Source organism: Natator depressus, chromosome 5 (genome assembly GCF_965152275.1).
Source record: "Natator depressus isolate rNatDep1 chromosome 5, rNatDep2.hap1, whole genome shotgun sequence".
Taxonomy (NCBI): Eukaryota; Metazoa; Chordata; order Testudines; family Cheloniidae; genus Natator; species Natator depressus.
The window spans coordinates 90,475,957-90,494,763 of NC_134238.1; the positions used below are offsets into that span (position 1 = coordinate 90,475,957).

The 18,807-nt window shown below is 40.2% G+C and overlaps 1 protein-coding gene across 3 annotated transcripts in view; it reads left to right on the forward strand.

The window, feature by feature from the left end:
- Positions 1-17,512, forward strand: part of FRMD3 (FERM domain containing 3) — a 220,029-nt gene extending 202,517 nt beyond the window's left edge. The window contains exon 14 of one of the 3 annotated variants that reach the window (XM_074953197.1): positions 13,831-17,512. In XM_074953197.1, coding sequence (XP_074809298.1) covers positions 13,831-14,429 — 599 coding nt within the window. In that variant the 3' untranslated portion in view covers positions 14,430-17,512. The remainder of the gene's footprint in view (positions 1-13,830) is intronic. The other 2 variants (XM_074953196.1, XM_074953198.1) reach the window with 2 other exon arrangements.
- Positions 17,513-18,807: the final 1,295 nt, after the last annotated feature.

Here is an 18,807-nt window from a genome sequence, read left to right on the forward strand (position 1 = left end):
GACTCTGAGACTTTCTGCAGGAAGGCAGCCAGGCTTTAGCTTCTGGAACAGAGGGATCTACCTGGGAAGGATCTGGACTGTGGGTAAGACCCAGCTGGGACGCCAGGGGCCTGGGTCCTCTTTCTACCCCTGTTCTTCCTGATGAGAGAGCAACTGGGCACTGAGCTGGACAACTGACTGTCTGAATTACTGAAACTGGGAGGGAAAATGAGTGCTGGGACATGCCACAAACATGAAGAGAGAACAGGGGAGTTAGGCAGTGGCCCCGCGGAGGCTGGTCTTTTGTACCAGCAAGTGGGGACTGAGACTTTCTTAACCTGTTCCCTATTTGGCCCTGGGTTGGGACTGGTGGAAAGGGAGGGCCCAGTTCCCCCACTCGTTTCTATGCCCCCCGACACTGGAGGATCCCAGGAAGTACCAGGGGATGGTGGACACTAACTCGGCCACCAGCCCCTCAGATTGCCTGGCAGGGCCATCCTAATGTTATGAGACTGTTAAGCCATGTCCTGCTCTCTCGGCCTGCTGGACCCAAGTGAACATCAGCATAGTACCCCCACAAAACCTGCTAGGTTGCTCTCTTTTTCTGTGTCTGTAATAAAGCCTAATTCTCTTTGTGTTTATTCAGCTGTTATTTTGCCTGTCGGGAACTAGCAGAAGTAGACCAGTGTCTCTGGATCCCTTAGTCACCCCGTTAAGCAGGGCTTGACGCATTTGAAAGCCCCCTGAGTCATGGGATATGAATGTGGTTCTGACAAACTGATGAAAGTGCCATTTAAGCCACTTGATACATGTAAGCTCAAGTTTCTTACATGGAAGGTTATTCTGCTGATAGCAGTGACTTTAGTTCGCCAATTGAGTGAGCAACCTTGAGTCTTTTTAGTGACTTTCTACCTTATGCCAAGTTTTACAACAAAAAAGGATGGTGCTCTAGTCTCACCCGGAATTCCTTCTAAAGTTGGTGATGGATCTCCACTTCAGTCTGCCACTTCTGAACATTTTCTTGCTCTCATGCCCATCCCCTTGAGGTCCTTTTCCACTAGCTCGACAGCCAAAGGTCCGTCATACTTTATTTGGAGTAGACTAAGACTTTAGGAAGTCCACCCAACTTTTTGTTTTAATTGACACTAATTCAGTCGGCACTGTTTTAAAATCCACGTCTAAATGACTGAGGGACTATTTTAAGACATTGTATTAATTACTGCTCTGACCTATGGAGGGCTGCAGATCATATGTCAAACAGTCTGAAGCAGAGTAGCTTTAATTGTTAGCTTCAAGTCCTTTTCAATTGAAGATTTATGCATGAATCTCTGCACACTTTTACTATGTCTTAGTATTGAGAGTTGGCTCCAGGAAAGAGCCCTTCTGATTCTTGGCACTGCAGAACTAATTCCCAAAGTCAGCTTCCCAAGCTCTTCCTCCACAGAGAGTTCTGTACTTTTTTACCTTTGTTCTATTTGAGTTGGCCACATTTGGGACATATTTTTTCTGAGAATATATCCTCTGGGACTGACAGGGTCTGTGTATGTGCCTCTTTTTGTGTTTGGAGATATCTTATCCTGCTCTCTGTACGTACCTTTACCTATCTAATTAAAAGATAGATATATAGTGAGTATACAATTGGATATACATTTTTACTTAATAATAGCTTAGAAAGCTTATGCCCAAATACATTTTTTTTAGTCTTTAAGGTGTCACCAGACTCCTCATTGTTTTTGTGGATGCAGACTAACACGGCTACCTCTCTTAGTAATGCTTAGTAACGTTGGGCATTGGCCTAGATTTGTGTGCTATTGCTTTACTTTATTTTGACAAATCCTTCAAGCAGCTCAGTCTTTGAGTGAGAAACCTGTACAGATGGTATGCTTTACCTGTAATTCTTTCTTTGTTGATATTTCACTTGAAACCTACACTTGCACACCCATATATATATAACTATACACACACTCAGGTGCTTACAGTTGTTACCCCTTTTACATTTGCCAATCCAAGTTTGTATGTCAAAATATGAACGTCATGCATGCAGCAGGTACACGTGGAAATCTTATGCATAATCTTAGGCACACAACTTTAAATATTTGGCCACTTTTGCATAACAATTTTGATGTTTTAAAACAGGTTAATAAAAACACAAAATAACAGTCCGTGGCCTTTAGTATGGGGGTTTAATGCAATCTTTAAAGTTCAGAAAGATCCTTTGTGCAGTAAGGATTCTGTACTACTTATAACCTAGTCCACTTTTCTTTTTTCAGTGCACGGAACAGTGTTATATCACACAATTTTATTTTTAAAAAATATTTTTATTGATAAATCATTACTTCAGGTTAGAACTGCACATCACCCATTAAACATATGTACAATTATGCATTTGCATTCTTAAAATCATTCCAGTTGAATATAAAATACAACACAGATTTCTGTATATCAGATGGTGAGAAAAATGTTAAATATCTTGCATTGTAGAAACAAACTGCCTTTGATCTTAAAATTAGCAGAATAGTACTTCTGAGTGCTGATTATACCTGCTGTACAAAACAGGGTCGAGCAGGCAGCAGGGCATCAAGGCTCCGTGGCTTTTTAAAATTAAATAATTCCATTTTGAGATTGCTACAGATTGGAGGCAGGTTTTCTAGTTTTCTTGCAAATTCCTGTAAACATAATAGACATCTTTTACTCAATTTACCTGTAATTTAATTTCTTGCTTATTGCTCAGTTATTTTTGGATGTTGAGAAATTTCTCTCATTTGTGGAGCCAAGTCCATAGTGTGTGACTTGAAGTGTCTGCCTTTACTTATCTTGGTACTGAATCTTAAATATTTCTTTCTGAAGTCCCCTAGTGGATCTACATGTAATAGAATGCATAATTTGTTTTTCATGAGCTTTTCAAATTTACAGTCCTCTAACTTCAAATCAAACAAAACTGGAGGTTTAATCACCCATGACAGAAACATCCAGTTCTGCAAGCATAAATTGTTCTGTCAATGCAAAAATAACAAATGTTCCCCCACATTCCCTCTGAAAAACCTACAAAAATATACTGATTAATGTCCTTTAGAGGCAATTAGCAGCTGTGCCAGGATTCCCTCAGAACACAATTGTGAATTCTGACCTTTAAGATATTCTCTGCATTTGTTTGAACATCATATTGTTATGTTTCCCGGGATACCCAGGGTTGTGAGGCACCTTGCTACCGCCTGCCCTTCATGTGAGGAAACTTTGTGCCTGCTTTGGGTCAGCTCCCCAGCTGCACTGGTCACGGGCAACACAAGCGCTCCCCTCTAGCCTCGCAGGCCCTGCTGCCACTCTACAGGTAGCAATTGGCACATGCCAACCCGTGAACCTTCTGAGCATCTCCTGGAGTGTCCAGGCCCTGGTCCACTGAACAATAGCAGTATTCACAGATCCTCTGCTTCTAAAGAAACAGTACGTCTCAGCTTACCAGTTCCACCTCAGATCACTGTTCCGCTTAACACACAGCACTTACATATGTTTACAGTGAAATCCAGTATAAATTTATTTAACAAAGCACAGAATTCAAGTAATAGCAAGTAGAAGTACTGGAAACAAATGTATACATATAAAATAAAATCATGACATGCATTCTAGAGCCTAGACTTAATTAACAGGATGCTCTCATGTCTTGTAGTGTATTGCTCACCCAACATCCTTGAAGCACTTTACAGCCAGGCTGGCCTGGGACTCTCCTTTCATGAGATAAGCATGCTGTCAGTTTGGGATGCTGTCCTGTTTATGAATAAAGACAAAAGGTTTGCTCTGGTGTATTTAGAGTAGAAAGAGACATGTGGCTTCATTGGCACCAGCAAGGACTGCCAGTACAACTGTCAGGATGGCACTATGTATGCTGTTTTATTCCATTTTCCAATTGGAACTAGTTATGAACTATAAGCACATATGGGTTAAGTCTGTTTAGTGACCCAGCATATCTTTTGCTAACCGGTGAATGCAATGTGCTTCCTAGAGCAACACCTTTCTGATGGATGTGAACATCCTCTGGTTTTGTCCACCATCGAGAACTGGAGCACATCTCTAAAGGGAGATGCACTTTCACAGTTGCACTTTTCTGTTCTTCTCCCACCTATTCCAGGGCACAGGACAGGTCAGACTTTGCCCTTAGCTGAGGAATCTAAGTCCCAAACCTTGAAATGTAGAATACCTTTATAACCTTCCTCCCCATGCAAGAGGAATACCCAGCTTCCTGGTGAGAGCAGCTTTAAGTCCCATGCATCGGCTAGGGATCTAGCCCTAGATAATTACAAATGCACCCACAGATAACATTGGTTGTGGAACTCTGACGGCTGAATTTAATTTTTTTTAAAATAAGGATCATAGTGTCATTTTGTCCAGATACTTTGTGTGTCTTTGTTATGGCCTGTTGTTTCACCTTGCTATGTTGTAATGTTTTACATATTTTTATATTTGTGTGTAATTCAGCTGTTTTATTAGCAACTGCTAAGTGAGAAAGATGGTATTGAAGATATTGCATTATACATTATGAGACAGTTGGAAATATTTAAAAATAACCTCCTCTTCTGTTCCCTAGTGGGATATTTTTATTGGCCATGTTAGAAGCCTGTCATTTGATTCGTTCTGAGCAACTGGCTTTAGTCCTTTAAACACAGTGGAAACTTAGTGAAAGGTCAGAGCCGGTATGGGTGGTAGTTTAACAAGGCTGTGATAGAAAATATAATAGTCAGTATGGTGAAATGTCTGGTAAAAATCCAAACCAGGAAAAGTATTCATTTGCATATGGTTAACCACTGTAGCAAAGATGTGTGTATTCGCTTGCTGAGGCATGGGTCAAGGATCATAGCTAGAAGTGCTGGTAAGTTTCATTCTAATATACTCAGCTGCTTGTTGGACTCTTTTCAGAGAAGTCTGGTGTCCAGATTTTCTTTGTAGTTTGTCATACTAAAAATAGATCATTTTGAGGGAAGCAAAATATATTGTTGTTAACAGAATACTACTTTAATGGGGTAGAGAGAAGGAGGAACTACTGAGAGCTAGAAAAAGGATAAGATCAAAAGATGAATGAGATCCACTGGATAAATTATTTAACATGCTGTATATTTAAGTGTGAATTATTCATTTTTGCTAGCAAGTGGAATTTTACTCCTGCAGCCTTTCAGGAAAGAAAAAAAGATATAAACCTATGATAAGTTTAGAAACAACAAAACAGCCCTAGAAAGAGTAGTTAGGGACCTTTTGAATGATAGCTGAAATACAATAATGACTATTCTTAGCTTATCTCTGATATTTCACTAATTACAACTGACCAGGTTGAACTGCCAATCCATGCCATTTTTTTCATGTAATTGAACCCCAGTGTTTTTTTGGATTTCTTTATTTTGCAATAATTGAAGGTTTATTCAATGTGTTAATTAATGGGGTGCAGTTGAAAAATAATGGGCTTGATATTGATGTACATCAGGACTAATTCCATGGAAGTAAAAAATTTTAACCGTAAAATAGATGTAGTCAGACTCAAGTCCAGTTTTATATAATATCTCTTTTTGTGATACTGATTGTTTACTTATTGCACTTCAGTCAGCCAGGGCTATGTACATTGACTGGTCAGTTTAACTTTCTTTTCAGTCAGTTTAATTTTTTGGTTTCCATGCACTTAGAACAATGTGTTTTTTGTCTAATTTTCTTTTAAACTACATCCCTATTAATATTAAGATTTTAAACCCCTTCTCTCTTTGACCAAAACCTAAATTTCCAAGAGAATTCACTGCATCACCCCATGCCTTGGTGCTGCTGTAGTGGGTACAAAGGGGTTACAAAGGTATCATAAGACCCCCCCAGTGCAGCAGGGCTTTTGGGGTGTGCCCCCACCTCCACCTTTCCCAACAGGATGCCCCAGCATTGGGGGCATTCCAGGGCGGATGGCAGGGGGAGAGAATGGCCTGGGTGGTGTTACACTCCAGAAATTCAGCATCCCTGCAGTGGCCCAAACGCAGTCTCTGAGTACATGCAAATCACCTCTCCTGCTGGACCTACAGCCAGTGCAGTGATTAATCTGGACGTTGGGACATAAATTAGTTTCTGATAATGTGGATTGAAAACAATGCTACTTGTATGGCTTTCATCCTTATTGGTAAACTTATACAAAATCCCTATACCGATTAAAACAGAAAAGTGGGAACAGGGGTGGATGTGGCCTCCTGATGCAATGGCTGCATTATATTAAACTGCCAAGGGGGCACTGGCCACCTGCAGCAGCACCCTGTGCCCTAGCACTGCAAACCTAATCTTGGCCTGGTGCAGAGTGGAGGTTCGGGGGGGGGGGGGGGGGGCGGGCTGGCGAATGAGCCAGCCTTGCACAGTGGCTCCGGTCCTGCAGCCCTGTGCCTAGTTCTTCACTTGGGCATTGCAACCTAGTGCATAGGATCACAGCATAACTCATGTTTGGCCGGGCTGCCTTTCTGTCATGACAGGAGGCAGCTGGGCCAAATATAAATGGGTGGTGTTGCAGCCTAATGCATGGGGTCACAACACCACTCAGGTTTGGACTGGCTGGGCCAAAACTGAGTGGTGCTGTGACCCCGTGTACCAGGTTGCAACATCCGGAGTGACGAGCTGGGCCCAGCCCTGCAGGGCAGGAGCTGCTGCTGTGGGACCTCCACTCCACACAAGGCCAGGAGAAATGTATGTTTGCCTGGTTTTAAACCCTTGCTGTCATGATTTCTGTGGATGCAAGTGAACCCATGTGAAAACGGCCTTGGATAGGGAACCTATTCATATTCAGGCTACAGCATTGCAACCTCACAAACATCTTGAGAGAAATCTCCCAAAATACTTGGATTGACTTAAAAATCATGTTTAAAAAAGACAAACTTGATGCTTTTGGGTGTGTGTTCTGGTTTTTGAACACTTTGGAGGAAAGTGTCTTGTTTTGAGTGAGTGTGTTTCAGGAATTTCATCCTAAAATGTTCAAAAAAGCCACACAGAAATTGGGGACCTTCCTCCCTTTTACTTCTGATAGATGGTGTCCCACATGTCCCTTCCCCAGGCACTGATCTTTGCTGCCACCTCTGTGCCCTGCTCTTTGCAGCCTCCTGTCTTGCTCTTTCTACTTCTGCAGGGCACAGCTCCTGTCCAGCTTTTAATGCTGGAGACAGCCTGCTGCTCCAGTCATCCCAACGCCCTGGGTGCTGGCCCTGCCAAGTGCACACTCTATCCTATGCTATGTACCTCCTCCCAGGACACTGCCCCTGGCTCTCCTGAACAGCTCTTCCTTCCCCTCTCCCTGGCCTATGCCCAATTCTGGGACACGGCAGCTAGGCAGGAGCTGAATTCCTAGAGGCTGGAGGGAGGGGAGAAACATACTCCTGGGATCCCTTTTCTATGGCTTGCTCTGCTTTTCTTCCCTCACCCCACTTAATGCTGGACAGACGGGGAGGATGAGTGAGAACGGCCTCTGCTGACCCAACCACAACTCCCTGCTTCTTTTGGTTCCCTCCTGGGCACAGGCAGCAGCACCATCAGTGGAGCAAAAGGGTGTCTCTGCAGGACACACAAAGCAGAGCCCTGGGCCTCTGTCCAAAGCCTGCAGCAGCCTCCGGTGGCTGCAGTGAGAACTGCAGCATCAGTTATAGTCAGGCAGAAATCCCTGCCTGCCTGCCTGCACTTCTGGTCAGAGGCTAGTTTTATTATTGCTGTGAAAGTTGGCAACTGCAATGGTATTTTAGTTAGCTTTATAGTACAACTAAAACAAATTGGAATTACCAGCAGGAAAGCAGGCAGCTGGCTAATTATGCAAGGTAGATATGAAAGCTTGAGCTCTTCTTCAGAGTGAAATTCATTTCACTTGCATAAAACCAGAGTGCACATAAACCCCAAGTACAAAATTAATGCAGGCTTGAGATGAAGTCCACTCACTTTCAACCCTGAGACCACAACACAGGGGCAGTGGTGGAGTTCCCATGCGGCTGCTATGCTACTCCAACCAATTGTAAAGGAAGTTTGAGATAAGGGATCCCAGTAATCGCCCAACTCACCCATACTGCCATGCTTCACTATGGTCTAAGCAAGCCAGACAACTCCTCCCCCACACGGGATTGTGAAGGCCCCCACTCTATGATAATTGTATTCACTATCTCAACACAGTATTGCTCTGAGGCTTAAGTGCTATGGTGGGCTTGCACAGGTGAATTTCATTCTTACTGAAAACAACATGCAAATGCCCTGTATTTCTACGTTAGTCAATATTTGAGTGGATGTTATTACTTGTAGCTGATAACTCCTCTGCACTAATAATGTATGCACAAGGAAGTATCTCCCTTCCTATCTAAAAACTTGCAGGATGAAGAAAGGAGATGGGGAGAAGAAACTGCCTTATCTCAGGTTTAATTGTTTTACTTTGTGTCATTTTGAAATTTCTGCGTGATTTAGTTTTACTTTTGAGCGTATTGTCAGAACTAACATTCCTCCTCATGTAATTTTTTTTACTACTACCCACCCACCCACCATTTTTTCCCCCCAGTTGGTATGTAAAGCTGTACAATATATCCAGTCACCTAAAGCAGAAGTTTCACTAAGATGCACTACATTTTTCTAGGTCACTATAAAGAATCTATATTAGCTGGAAATATAATGGAGCTGGGGCTCCTCTAGATCCTACTTAATCTTCAGCTGATGGTCTTGGGCCATTAATAATAGCTGGTGAAAGTTATGCCAGGGGACCAGCTTGGTCCTGGTGCACAGTGTACTCCTGCTGTAGTGTTTACTTGCCTCTTATACAACTGTTCATGTTTTAATCTGCAGTTGTGGAAATGAGGTTTAGAGCCATCCCAACTTGTTTTGGAGTATAGAGTACATAGCTGAAGGGAGGAATTGGGTCCTGACTGGTTCAGTAAGATTTTATTCTGTGAAACTGGTACAATTGCCCCAAACTGTTGCAAACCTTTGGTATAGAGATACAATATAGAAGATAAAAGAGATGCCATTCTAAAGTGATCTGATGCAAATAATATGTATGAAAGGATCTTTATCTATGGACTGTAAGTGCCTATAAAGTACACAAAGCATGAATGAAAGAAGCAGTGCTTTCAGAATGTAATTTAATATTCAACCCAGAGATTCTTTTTTTAGTCCAAATACTCACAGTAAAAAAAAAAAAAAAAACCCACCTTAACTAGTATTGAAAAAACAGTAGACTGTAAACCTCCCAGAAAACTTTATTAAATAATGTATCCTCCCTGACTGAATAGGGTTGAACAGAAAATAGGGTTCAGACACGCGTAAGTGCAAAAGATTCCCAAGTGTGACAGACTAAATTAAATAAAATTGTCTCCAAGATTACTTTCGGGTTTTTCATCTCTCTTTCACCAGGATCTCAAAGTCTTAGGGATTTTCTTTTAACATGGGCTCATCATTTTAGTTAACCTTCAATCAAATGCTCTTGAAATATATCCAAACACTAACAAAGGGGCCAACTTCTAAGATGATGTAAACTCTGCTGGAAAATTTGTTGTGGCATAATGTCATAATGTTTGCATTGCTGTTTCTTGACTGTGTGTTCTCATATAATTTTATAAAATCTCAACATTTTGAATCATGTTCTGCCATAATGGCATGGCACTTATGATATGATGCCATGTCATGACATGACTCTATCAAACTGTAATGAACCCCAAAATATATACTACTCTACTTTACTAGGACTGGAAATTTAACTTGAAATAAGTGGACAATGCAAGTTTCCAGAATCCTTGATTCCACAAAAGTTCTTGTAAGTGCTGAGTGTGAAGGAAAGAAGAGAAGAGATTGTTTTAGTTTTTTATTTTTCAGATCGACCTGGCAGTTAGAAACACTGGCCTGTATTCTTCATTGCCAGACACCACCTGCAGTAATTTACACTTGTCCCAAGCAGGTGTATAACACTACCTTTCTGATTTGATAGGCTTTTACACCACTATAAAGGACAACATGATATGCAAGGTAGTGGAAAAAATAGCCCACTTTTGACTTGCAAACTAAGGGCACTTGATACAGAGAATAAATGTAGAACACTGACATGTTTACAAGATCACTTTTCTAGCCATAATCCCACATTTACAGGGGATAACTGCTGAAGCTTATATTTATGGTGAGAACTCAACATAGGACATTTACTCATGACATGCAGCATTGGATTATGCTGTAGCTGTTTTATTCAGAATTCCTGTTTGACGTTCAGAAAAATCTTCTGCCCACTGCCAACATGCGAATGCCCTATTTTTCTTTTGCTGAAGTTGAGGATAATGTATAATATTTTAAGTACCATATTGGTGAATGACTGTGGATAATGTAAATTGATAGCCCTAATTGGTTTGGCTTTTTCATGAGTGGTCCCCTTGATAGCCTTTCTCCTAAATAATTAGCTCAAACTAAATAATAGCGCTGTGTAATTGGGACCTGCCATTCCATTCTCATGTCTTAACGCTTCACGCTACCTCTCAGAAAATCATGAGCTGAAGGAATTTACTCCGCTGCCTTCTTCCTGCATGTTACCAGCAAGCCAAATGAAGTTTGCTAGATGTCTGAGATGAGAACAATGTTAATCATACTAATATGATCTTCCTTGTATGTGTTCTCTATGCGTATTATGCACACTGGAATTCACCATGGGGAGGGGGAGATGGCTCAGAGGCACAAATGAGGGTGACCTTGCTTTGGAGCAGTTGCAGTTGTCCCCTGTGTTATAGGAATTATGTTAAGAAGGTATTAGTGTTCTCATACCAGTGTAAGGACATCTGTGCTGAGATGGTCAAAAATCAATTACACGGCTCATGACCTAGGTTTGACTGAATCTGGGAACTTTACTACACGAAGCCTGGTGTGAAGCCATCAGCCATGGCCACTCTGGCTGGTGCAACAGTCCTTGATAGACTGTGCATGTTGGGTGGTGTCTTAATGATCATAGACAAATGGAATGATAGTGGTCTTCTTTAGCTAGCTAGTCAACTAGAGAAAACATAATGTATATGTTTACACCAGCAGTCTCCATAAGCTGGTTTAGTAATGCTTTACAGTGTAACTACAAGAAAAATGTGTACTGACCTCCCGCCCCCTCAAAAAAAGTGAGAAGGCCCCTGATTTCTGAGTCAAATCATTTTTAATATAATTGGTCATTTGAGCAATAATGCAGCTACATTTTAAAACTGAAGTAGTGAACACCTATTCAGAATGATCTCGTCTGCACAACTGGCTGTACTGTGGCTGTCTTTTTAACTAAGATTATTGTTTTTCAGTCCTTGCCCTGTTTTATATGGTTACAAAGCAGTCACACATCTCTGTGGCAGAACCCAGAGTTTCACATCTTTCCTATACAAGGTTAAGCAAGGGCTCATGTGTATTCATTTTACATTTGGTTTTATATCTGTTGTCCTATGAAGGAGCTCTACTTTGATCGCCACTTTTGTTAACACTGAAAGACTTTGCAGGTCTAGTACACGTGGCACTGGAGAAACAGCTTTCATTTTATTTCTCATTATCCAGTAATTAATGGCCATGCATCTTATTATTTTATACCTCACTTTTGTCATGTAGCATCTGACTGTGATCCTCCATGGCATTACTCTCATTTTATATTAAAACTGTAATGGTGGCTTACGGCCTTTGTTTCTATTGGTACCTAGGCTTTTGCTTTAAGCAAAGTACTGGGAGTCAGCTGATCTGGATTCTAATTACAGCTCTGACATGAGGTTCTGGGGTTACTTTGGGCAAGTCACTTAATCTCTTTGTGTTTGGTTTTGTCCTCCGAAGATGGATGCACCTGTGTACCTCCCAGGGTTGTTGCAAGGCTCTATTAATCATTTGTAAAGCTCTAAGGCCTGGATGCACAAAAGGAGTTAAGTGTCTAAGTCCCTGTTTCAGTTTCAGGACCACTGCAAAGCACAAAACCCCCACTGAACCCTGTAGGTGCCTAAATTCTGGCCTCAGGGCATGTGCACTGCCACCTCACTCTAGGCATCTGGACACGTATTTCCCACCTAAGCCCCAGAGCGATTCACAAACCAGGGAAAGATAGACGTTCAGCTGTCTAACTTGCATGGGGGAATCAATGTTTCTTTCACCCATTGACAATATAAGTATTTATGAGTAGGATGGAGATGGTGATTTTGAAATGCTCAGGAAGGTTAGAGAGACTACAGAAACAGAAAACCCAGTAATGGGGGGATTTCAGGTACCCCCATATTGATTGGGTACATGACACTTCAGGATGGGATGCAGAAATAAAATTTACAGCCACCATAAATGACTGCTTCTTGGAGCAGCTAGTCCTGGAACCCAAAAAGGTAATTCTTGATCTAGTCCTAAGTGGACCACAGGATATTGTACAACAGGTGAATGTACCTGAACTGCTCGGTATTAGCAACATAATGTAGTTAAATTTAACATCACTGGGATGTGGGGGAACCAAACAAACTCAAAACAGTAGCATTTAACTTCAAACAGGAACTACACAAAAATTAGGAAGCTAGTTAAACAGAAATTAAAAGGAACACTCATAAGAGTGAAGTGCCTGCAAACTGTTTGGAAACTTTTTAAGAAGACCATAATACAGGCTCAAACTAAATGTGTACTCAAAATTAAAATTTAAAAAAAAATAGAGGACCACAAAAATAAAAAAGCCACCATGGCTAAACCGAGTAAAAGGGGCAATCAGAGGCCAAAAGACATCCTTTAAAAATTGTAAGTCTGATCCTCGTAAGGAAAATAGAAAGGAGCATAAACTCTGGTAAGGCAAGTGTAAAAGTATAATTAGGCAGGCCAAAAAAGAATATGAATATCAACTAGCAAAAGACACAAAAACTAACAGCAAAAAATGTTTTAAGTACATCAGAAGCAGGAATCCTTGTCAGTGCCAACTAAAGAGAATATAGTGTCATATTGGAGGAAACCTAGTGGGTTAGGAGCAGAGAAGAAAGTGAAGGGAGAGACTTCAGGGCATTGGGGAGATGGAAAACTCGAGAACAAAAGGAAGGAAGAAAAAGGCACAGAGTGATGAGAATAAGGAAGATTTAGTGTGAGGGAGGAGGGCTGGAAAAGAGAGAAGCATCAAGGAGAGGGAAATGAGACCAATAACAAGGAGGGAGTGTAGGCGAGTGAGGGACGACAAAGGAAGGAGACAGACATGGGAGAGAGAGATTCCTATCAGGACCCAGGGTATCCATTCACTTCCATCCATATCTCCTACTGTGTAGTCCCTCTTCTCCTTTCACATGGTCTCCTCTTGACAAGAATTTATAATAACCTGTCTTGATGTCATGATACCTGTGGTTGAATGGTAGGGATTAAATTTCCCAACCTCTAGGCGTTATCCTATCACTTTCCTGTCTCTCTCATTTCAAATGAAGGGTGAAGCTACATTTTCCTAGCTGCATCCTAGTAACACCTGTTTGTATAGTAAAAACAGGAGCTGGATGATTGGAAGTCTGCCTTCTAGTAGAAAATTATCTCTTTCGCTTGCCATATGCTGCAGTTAACCACAAATATTAATGGCCTTAATTGTATGCTAAGATGAAAAGGTAATCCAGGTCTCAAGTTTCAGAGGATTGAGTTCCTGTAAAAGACACTCCTCCTCTTCTGCAGAATAGGTGGAATTTAAAAAGGGAATGTCATGTTTAATCTAAGCCAGCCACAACTATACAGTACTAAAACTTTACTGATTTCAGTAATCAAGTTATAAGCAAGTGATTGTGGAATCCTCGTGCCGCCGTGTTCTGAAAGAACATTTCGTTTGTACAATCTCTTATACAAGATCCTACTGAAAGGATGAATTTGTCCGACATCAGAAATTGAGTCCTTTTTATCTCCCTTCTTTAGGTATCCAGCTGCCTAAGGAAGATGAAATCTCCGTACCTGTGGTATCTAATTCCCCTGCTAAGGATGCTGGGGAGAGTGTAGATCTCACCATTGAAGAGGAAGAGAAGATCAAAGAGGAACCTCTAACCATCTCAGAACTGGTGTACAACCCAAGTGCCAGCTTGCTGCCCACCCCAGTTGATGATGATGAGATTGACATGCTCTTTGACACCCCATCAAGAGCAGAGAATGAGAAAGAAGATACAGATTCATTTGAGGAACTGGAAGCGGATGAAAATGCATTTCTGGTTGCTGAGGAAGAGGAGCTGAAAGAAGCCCGTAGAGCACTTAGGTGCAGTTATGACTTTGTAATGGGCAACATACAGGTAAATGCCTTCGTGAAGAGTTTCTCCAGGCTTCTTTTTGTAGGTCTTGGACTGTTGTTGTTTGTGTTTCCACTCCTCCTTGTCCTCTTGGAGTCGGACCTTGATATCTCCTTTCTTCATGAAATCCGTCAGACGCCAGAGTTTCAGCAATTTCACATTGAATATTACTGTCCTCTTAGGCAGTGGATAGCTTGTAAAATAAACTTCATTCGTGACATGCTGGGAAACTCTTAAATGTTAAAGAAATATGATACAACTAAGGGCTATATTCAAAATTTTAGTTAGCATTAGCTTCTCATAATGCCCATGGGGCCATCAGCAGGTAGCTATCTTCATTTTCAATCCATTACAGACTGTTCAAGATCTAACATTTGCTTTTCATAAACAGTTGCTTTAGTTATAGGCTTATCCGGTGGCCTTTAAATAACCAAGAAGAGGTCTTATTTTTATTTCAGTGTTGACTTCCTGATCATCTGTTGTATCAGACAAGACTGGATAGTACTAGAGTTCATTATCTGTAACATTACAAGCCATGACATTCTGAATCTCAATGATAGTAAAATCGAGAGGGAAATGTTTTTGAATATACTCCTTAGTGGTGTAACAATCTTTTCTAACCAATGCCTATACAAGCAATGTTTATTATTCTGGGTTTTTGTTTCTTGGTTTGTTTTTTGTTTTTGTTTTTTTTAAATATTTTTATGTGTTTAAAATATTTTGGTAAATTTTTAGCAAAAGATGACTTCTGAAGTTATTTAAGTGTACAGATTGGTAAAATTAATGCACAAAGGCATGTAGGGGATTTTTTAATGTTTTACCAATGGTTTGTTTTTAAAATATTTTGGATGGACAATGCGTTTATTATAACTCTATAAAAGATGGCCTGCAGTTTGTAGAACATACAGAAAGTTTATTCAAGTGCGGGGGGACTGGTGAGGGGAGATGAAATGACACAAAATCCTCAAGTTTTTAATGACACAGTTCTAAAGCTAAAGGTGGGGAATATCATTGAGACAATGATAATCCACCTTCATCTGTGTCTTGTCATCTTACACTTCAATCAGAGGTAAATTTTTACAAGACAGTGTAAGTAAGTTTTGCTAGAAGGTGATGGATCTTTGGACTAAATGTAGATTATTGTACATAACATGGAAAGATGAAGAGATAGTAAGTATCAGAAATGTCTAGCTATATTGGTAGATAAGTAACCTACTTTTTTAAATGGCTAGAGAATAAACAGTATACAATACTTTAAAAATCAAGGTGTTAGATTGTACAGTTGACATGCAGATATTCTACTGAATCATAATAAAAGGTCAAAATATTTTTAAGAGAAATATCTTGGTTCTTTATTCCTTTTGTCACTATTCTGTGAAACGCATCCCGGAGAATCATCATTTAATGTGTTTTTACTTCCTGTGCATGCTGATTGTTTTACCATGTATGTGTGGCATTGTACCCGTACTATTTCCCTATTGATAGGACTCCAGTCAATGAGGTTCATTGTTACTTTAGTGTGCTAAGGATTTGCTCCCAATATTGTGTAGAGAATATACATAAAACCTCATAAGCATTTAAAAAGATCAGTAGGATACCCCCATCCCAATCCAAATGCTGCAGAAAAAAGGAAATTGTATTTTGTACACTGGAACATCATCTTAGAGGATTGTTTTTTAAATCAAAATCATTAGGCGTGATCCTTCAGCCATAACACTCCCATTAAAGCCAGTGGAAGTTTTGCCTATGTACTGGCTGCAACTTCACCTCATAATGTCTGTGTACTTTATAAAGAGATTTTTTTCAATAAGAGATATATTTGAGTCTCTGTCATATTGTACATACATATTGTAACTGTAATTCATATACTTCAGAATCATTTATGCTTGACAATGGGAATTGCAACGCTGTTTCCTCTAAAGCTTTGCAAATGATCAGTATGAAATTTCCAACAGGGGAATTTTTCCTCCTTTTTCTTTTTTGACACCTCTAAAAGGATAAAACAATCATAGCTCTTAGGAATTGTTCTTCTCCATTGTGACCATTTGGGTTGTTTCCCCATTTCCCAACGAACAAAGACTACATAGAACCATTTAGTCCCCTCTCTTCTAACTCTCTTTCGTCACTAGCTTGGTCCCAATGACAATCACTATTGATTAGTCGTCTTGTGTGTATTTCATCTTGCGTAACATCCAGCTAAACGATCTGTTCCCCTTAAACAAGAATTATCCAGCCTAATAGAACTTTTGAGAGTGAACTAAAGTAGACATTTGCCCTTAACAGGATATTATTCATACAAATGATTTCCTACACAAAGATGTCAGCTGAGGGATTCTAGGTGGTAATAGTTATGAAAGCTGGCAGTCTGCTAGAATACAGGGGCAGGGTTCCATGCTGGATCCTATTAATTAAGTCCTTTTATTATAAAAAGTTAGGCGCTGTGTTCTAAAGTGTAGTTTTATCTATGTAAATTCATAGAGCTCCAGAAACAGGAGCAGTTGTTTTGTTTGATTTAACTCTATCAGAAAATGGTTAAGTTGCATGAGGAAAAGATTACCTCAGAGAACTGATAATGCAATAAGGAGATATGTAGATTAAATGCAAGAGAGAGACTGTGTGTGTATATTTTACTGTATGCGTATACAGCCCTGGCCTTTAAAGTTCCTCCCACCATGCAGGAGCTTTTCTGGTCTATAAACTGAATTCCACTGAGAAACATAGAGTTCCTGTAACATACCATTTTACGACATAAGACTTGGGACTTTAAAGGGCTGGAACTTTGTATAATATACACACACTGTGTGTAATACACAAACACACAGTATGGCATATACATATCCGCACACGTAGAAACAATCTTGTATTTAGTGCTGACTATGACAGAGTTGGATTATGAAGAATTTGTAGGTACAGTATTGTGTATTTGTCTGTGCTTGGATATATGGTAAAATGTTATGTACTTGAAATCTATTTTGTGGTTTGTCTAATATTTATAAATGCTACTCTGGGAAGAATTAAAAATGGGTTTATTTCATTGAAATACAAAAGACCTGGGGGGGAAAATGTACCTGTAACTCAAGCCTTATCTTTGTATAGTGCATTTCACATTTCTCTGTCAATATCCTGATTGTTTTGTATGTTGATATGATGGCAGGAATCCCTAATAAAAATACACTGGGAAAAAAAGCACTCCGCAATGATGGCACTTCTTATGATAAAGGAATGTTTCTTAGTGTTGGATATCAACCTAAATTCATATTAATCCTGTACAAACAAAATGTAGTGTTCACAATGTACTTTTTCGGGACTGTGCTGTCCTATGAAATGGTACAGAATGTGGGACTGTTTGAAATTGATGTTTTCTATCTATGTTTTAGTAACTGTTGTATACAGTATGTCTCAGTCTTTAAAAGAAGATATTTTTGATGTAAAACAATTTTCATATTTAGTTTGGACTTTTGTTGTATTTCTGAACATTCGAAGAGTGTTATAAAGTCACGCAGTTCGAGGCAGGAAGGGAACACCACATCATCTAGTTTGAGGTCCTCTAGGTCACAGGCCACATATAACACCCAGCATCCACACACTAAACCCAACCAGGTTCGGTTGACTTATACCGTATTTCTACATATGTATGTTTGTATTCTGTATAGAAAGCCACTACATACCCAGTTATGGAGCTGCTAGTTGCAACTCTGCAGCTAAGGTAGTGTTGAGTTATGCACTTAAGCAGGGACTCAACTTTTTTGTAACATATGAAGAATACAGTGTATCCTCCCCAAAATTATTGCTTTTACTCTGAATGCTGAACAAATTTTCTGGAAGTTAACAAATATATTTTATTAGTTCCAGTTAAAAATGAGTTTACAGAGAGTCTGAAACAATAATTCTAAGTTGTGAATTGGCCCATTCCTGGTAATAGGAGCTAACTCAAATGCCAATGAGAATGAGGATACAGTACTTTAAATTTCAAAATTGTTTACTACTCATCAAAGCATGAAGGGGACAAAGTATTGTATTATGAAGTTCTGCACAACCATTTCCCAAAATAAATGTGTGTAAAGGACTAACTGGGGGGCGGAAATAGCACAAACTCTGTATAAACTAAGATGTGTAGACCTTTAAAGACACATGGTAGGATTGGTAAAGCGAGTCTCTGCTTTCAAAAGTACGGGAAACTGCAGTAGGATTTGGAGGATCTCATCAGCTTTGTGTGACTCCAGGAACGTCACTGCCTGTCCTGTTTGCACCAGCGTATTTGGACTTTCTCATGTCAGCTTTCAAGAAATGTCTGAGTGATCTCCCTGTGTCTACTTCAGCCATTGCAGCTGTTAATGGCCCTGTTGACAGCAGAGACAATGGTCCACATTCTTGTGTTTAGCAATTTTTCATTCCTTAGCTCTACAAAGGCCAGTGACTGGTCCAGTCATTCCTCAGCGGGATTTACCCCTCTCCTGCAGATCCTTATAGGAACCCCATCTTAGTCTTTGAAGCAGTCTCCTTTGTGTTTGATTTTTTTCAAGATAGCTTAATGGCAATCACCTTGGCCAGATAAAGTCAGTGGGATTATTCCATTGTACACCACTGTAAGGGGCCACAATCTGTCCTAAATGCT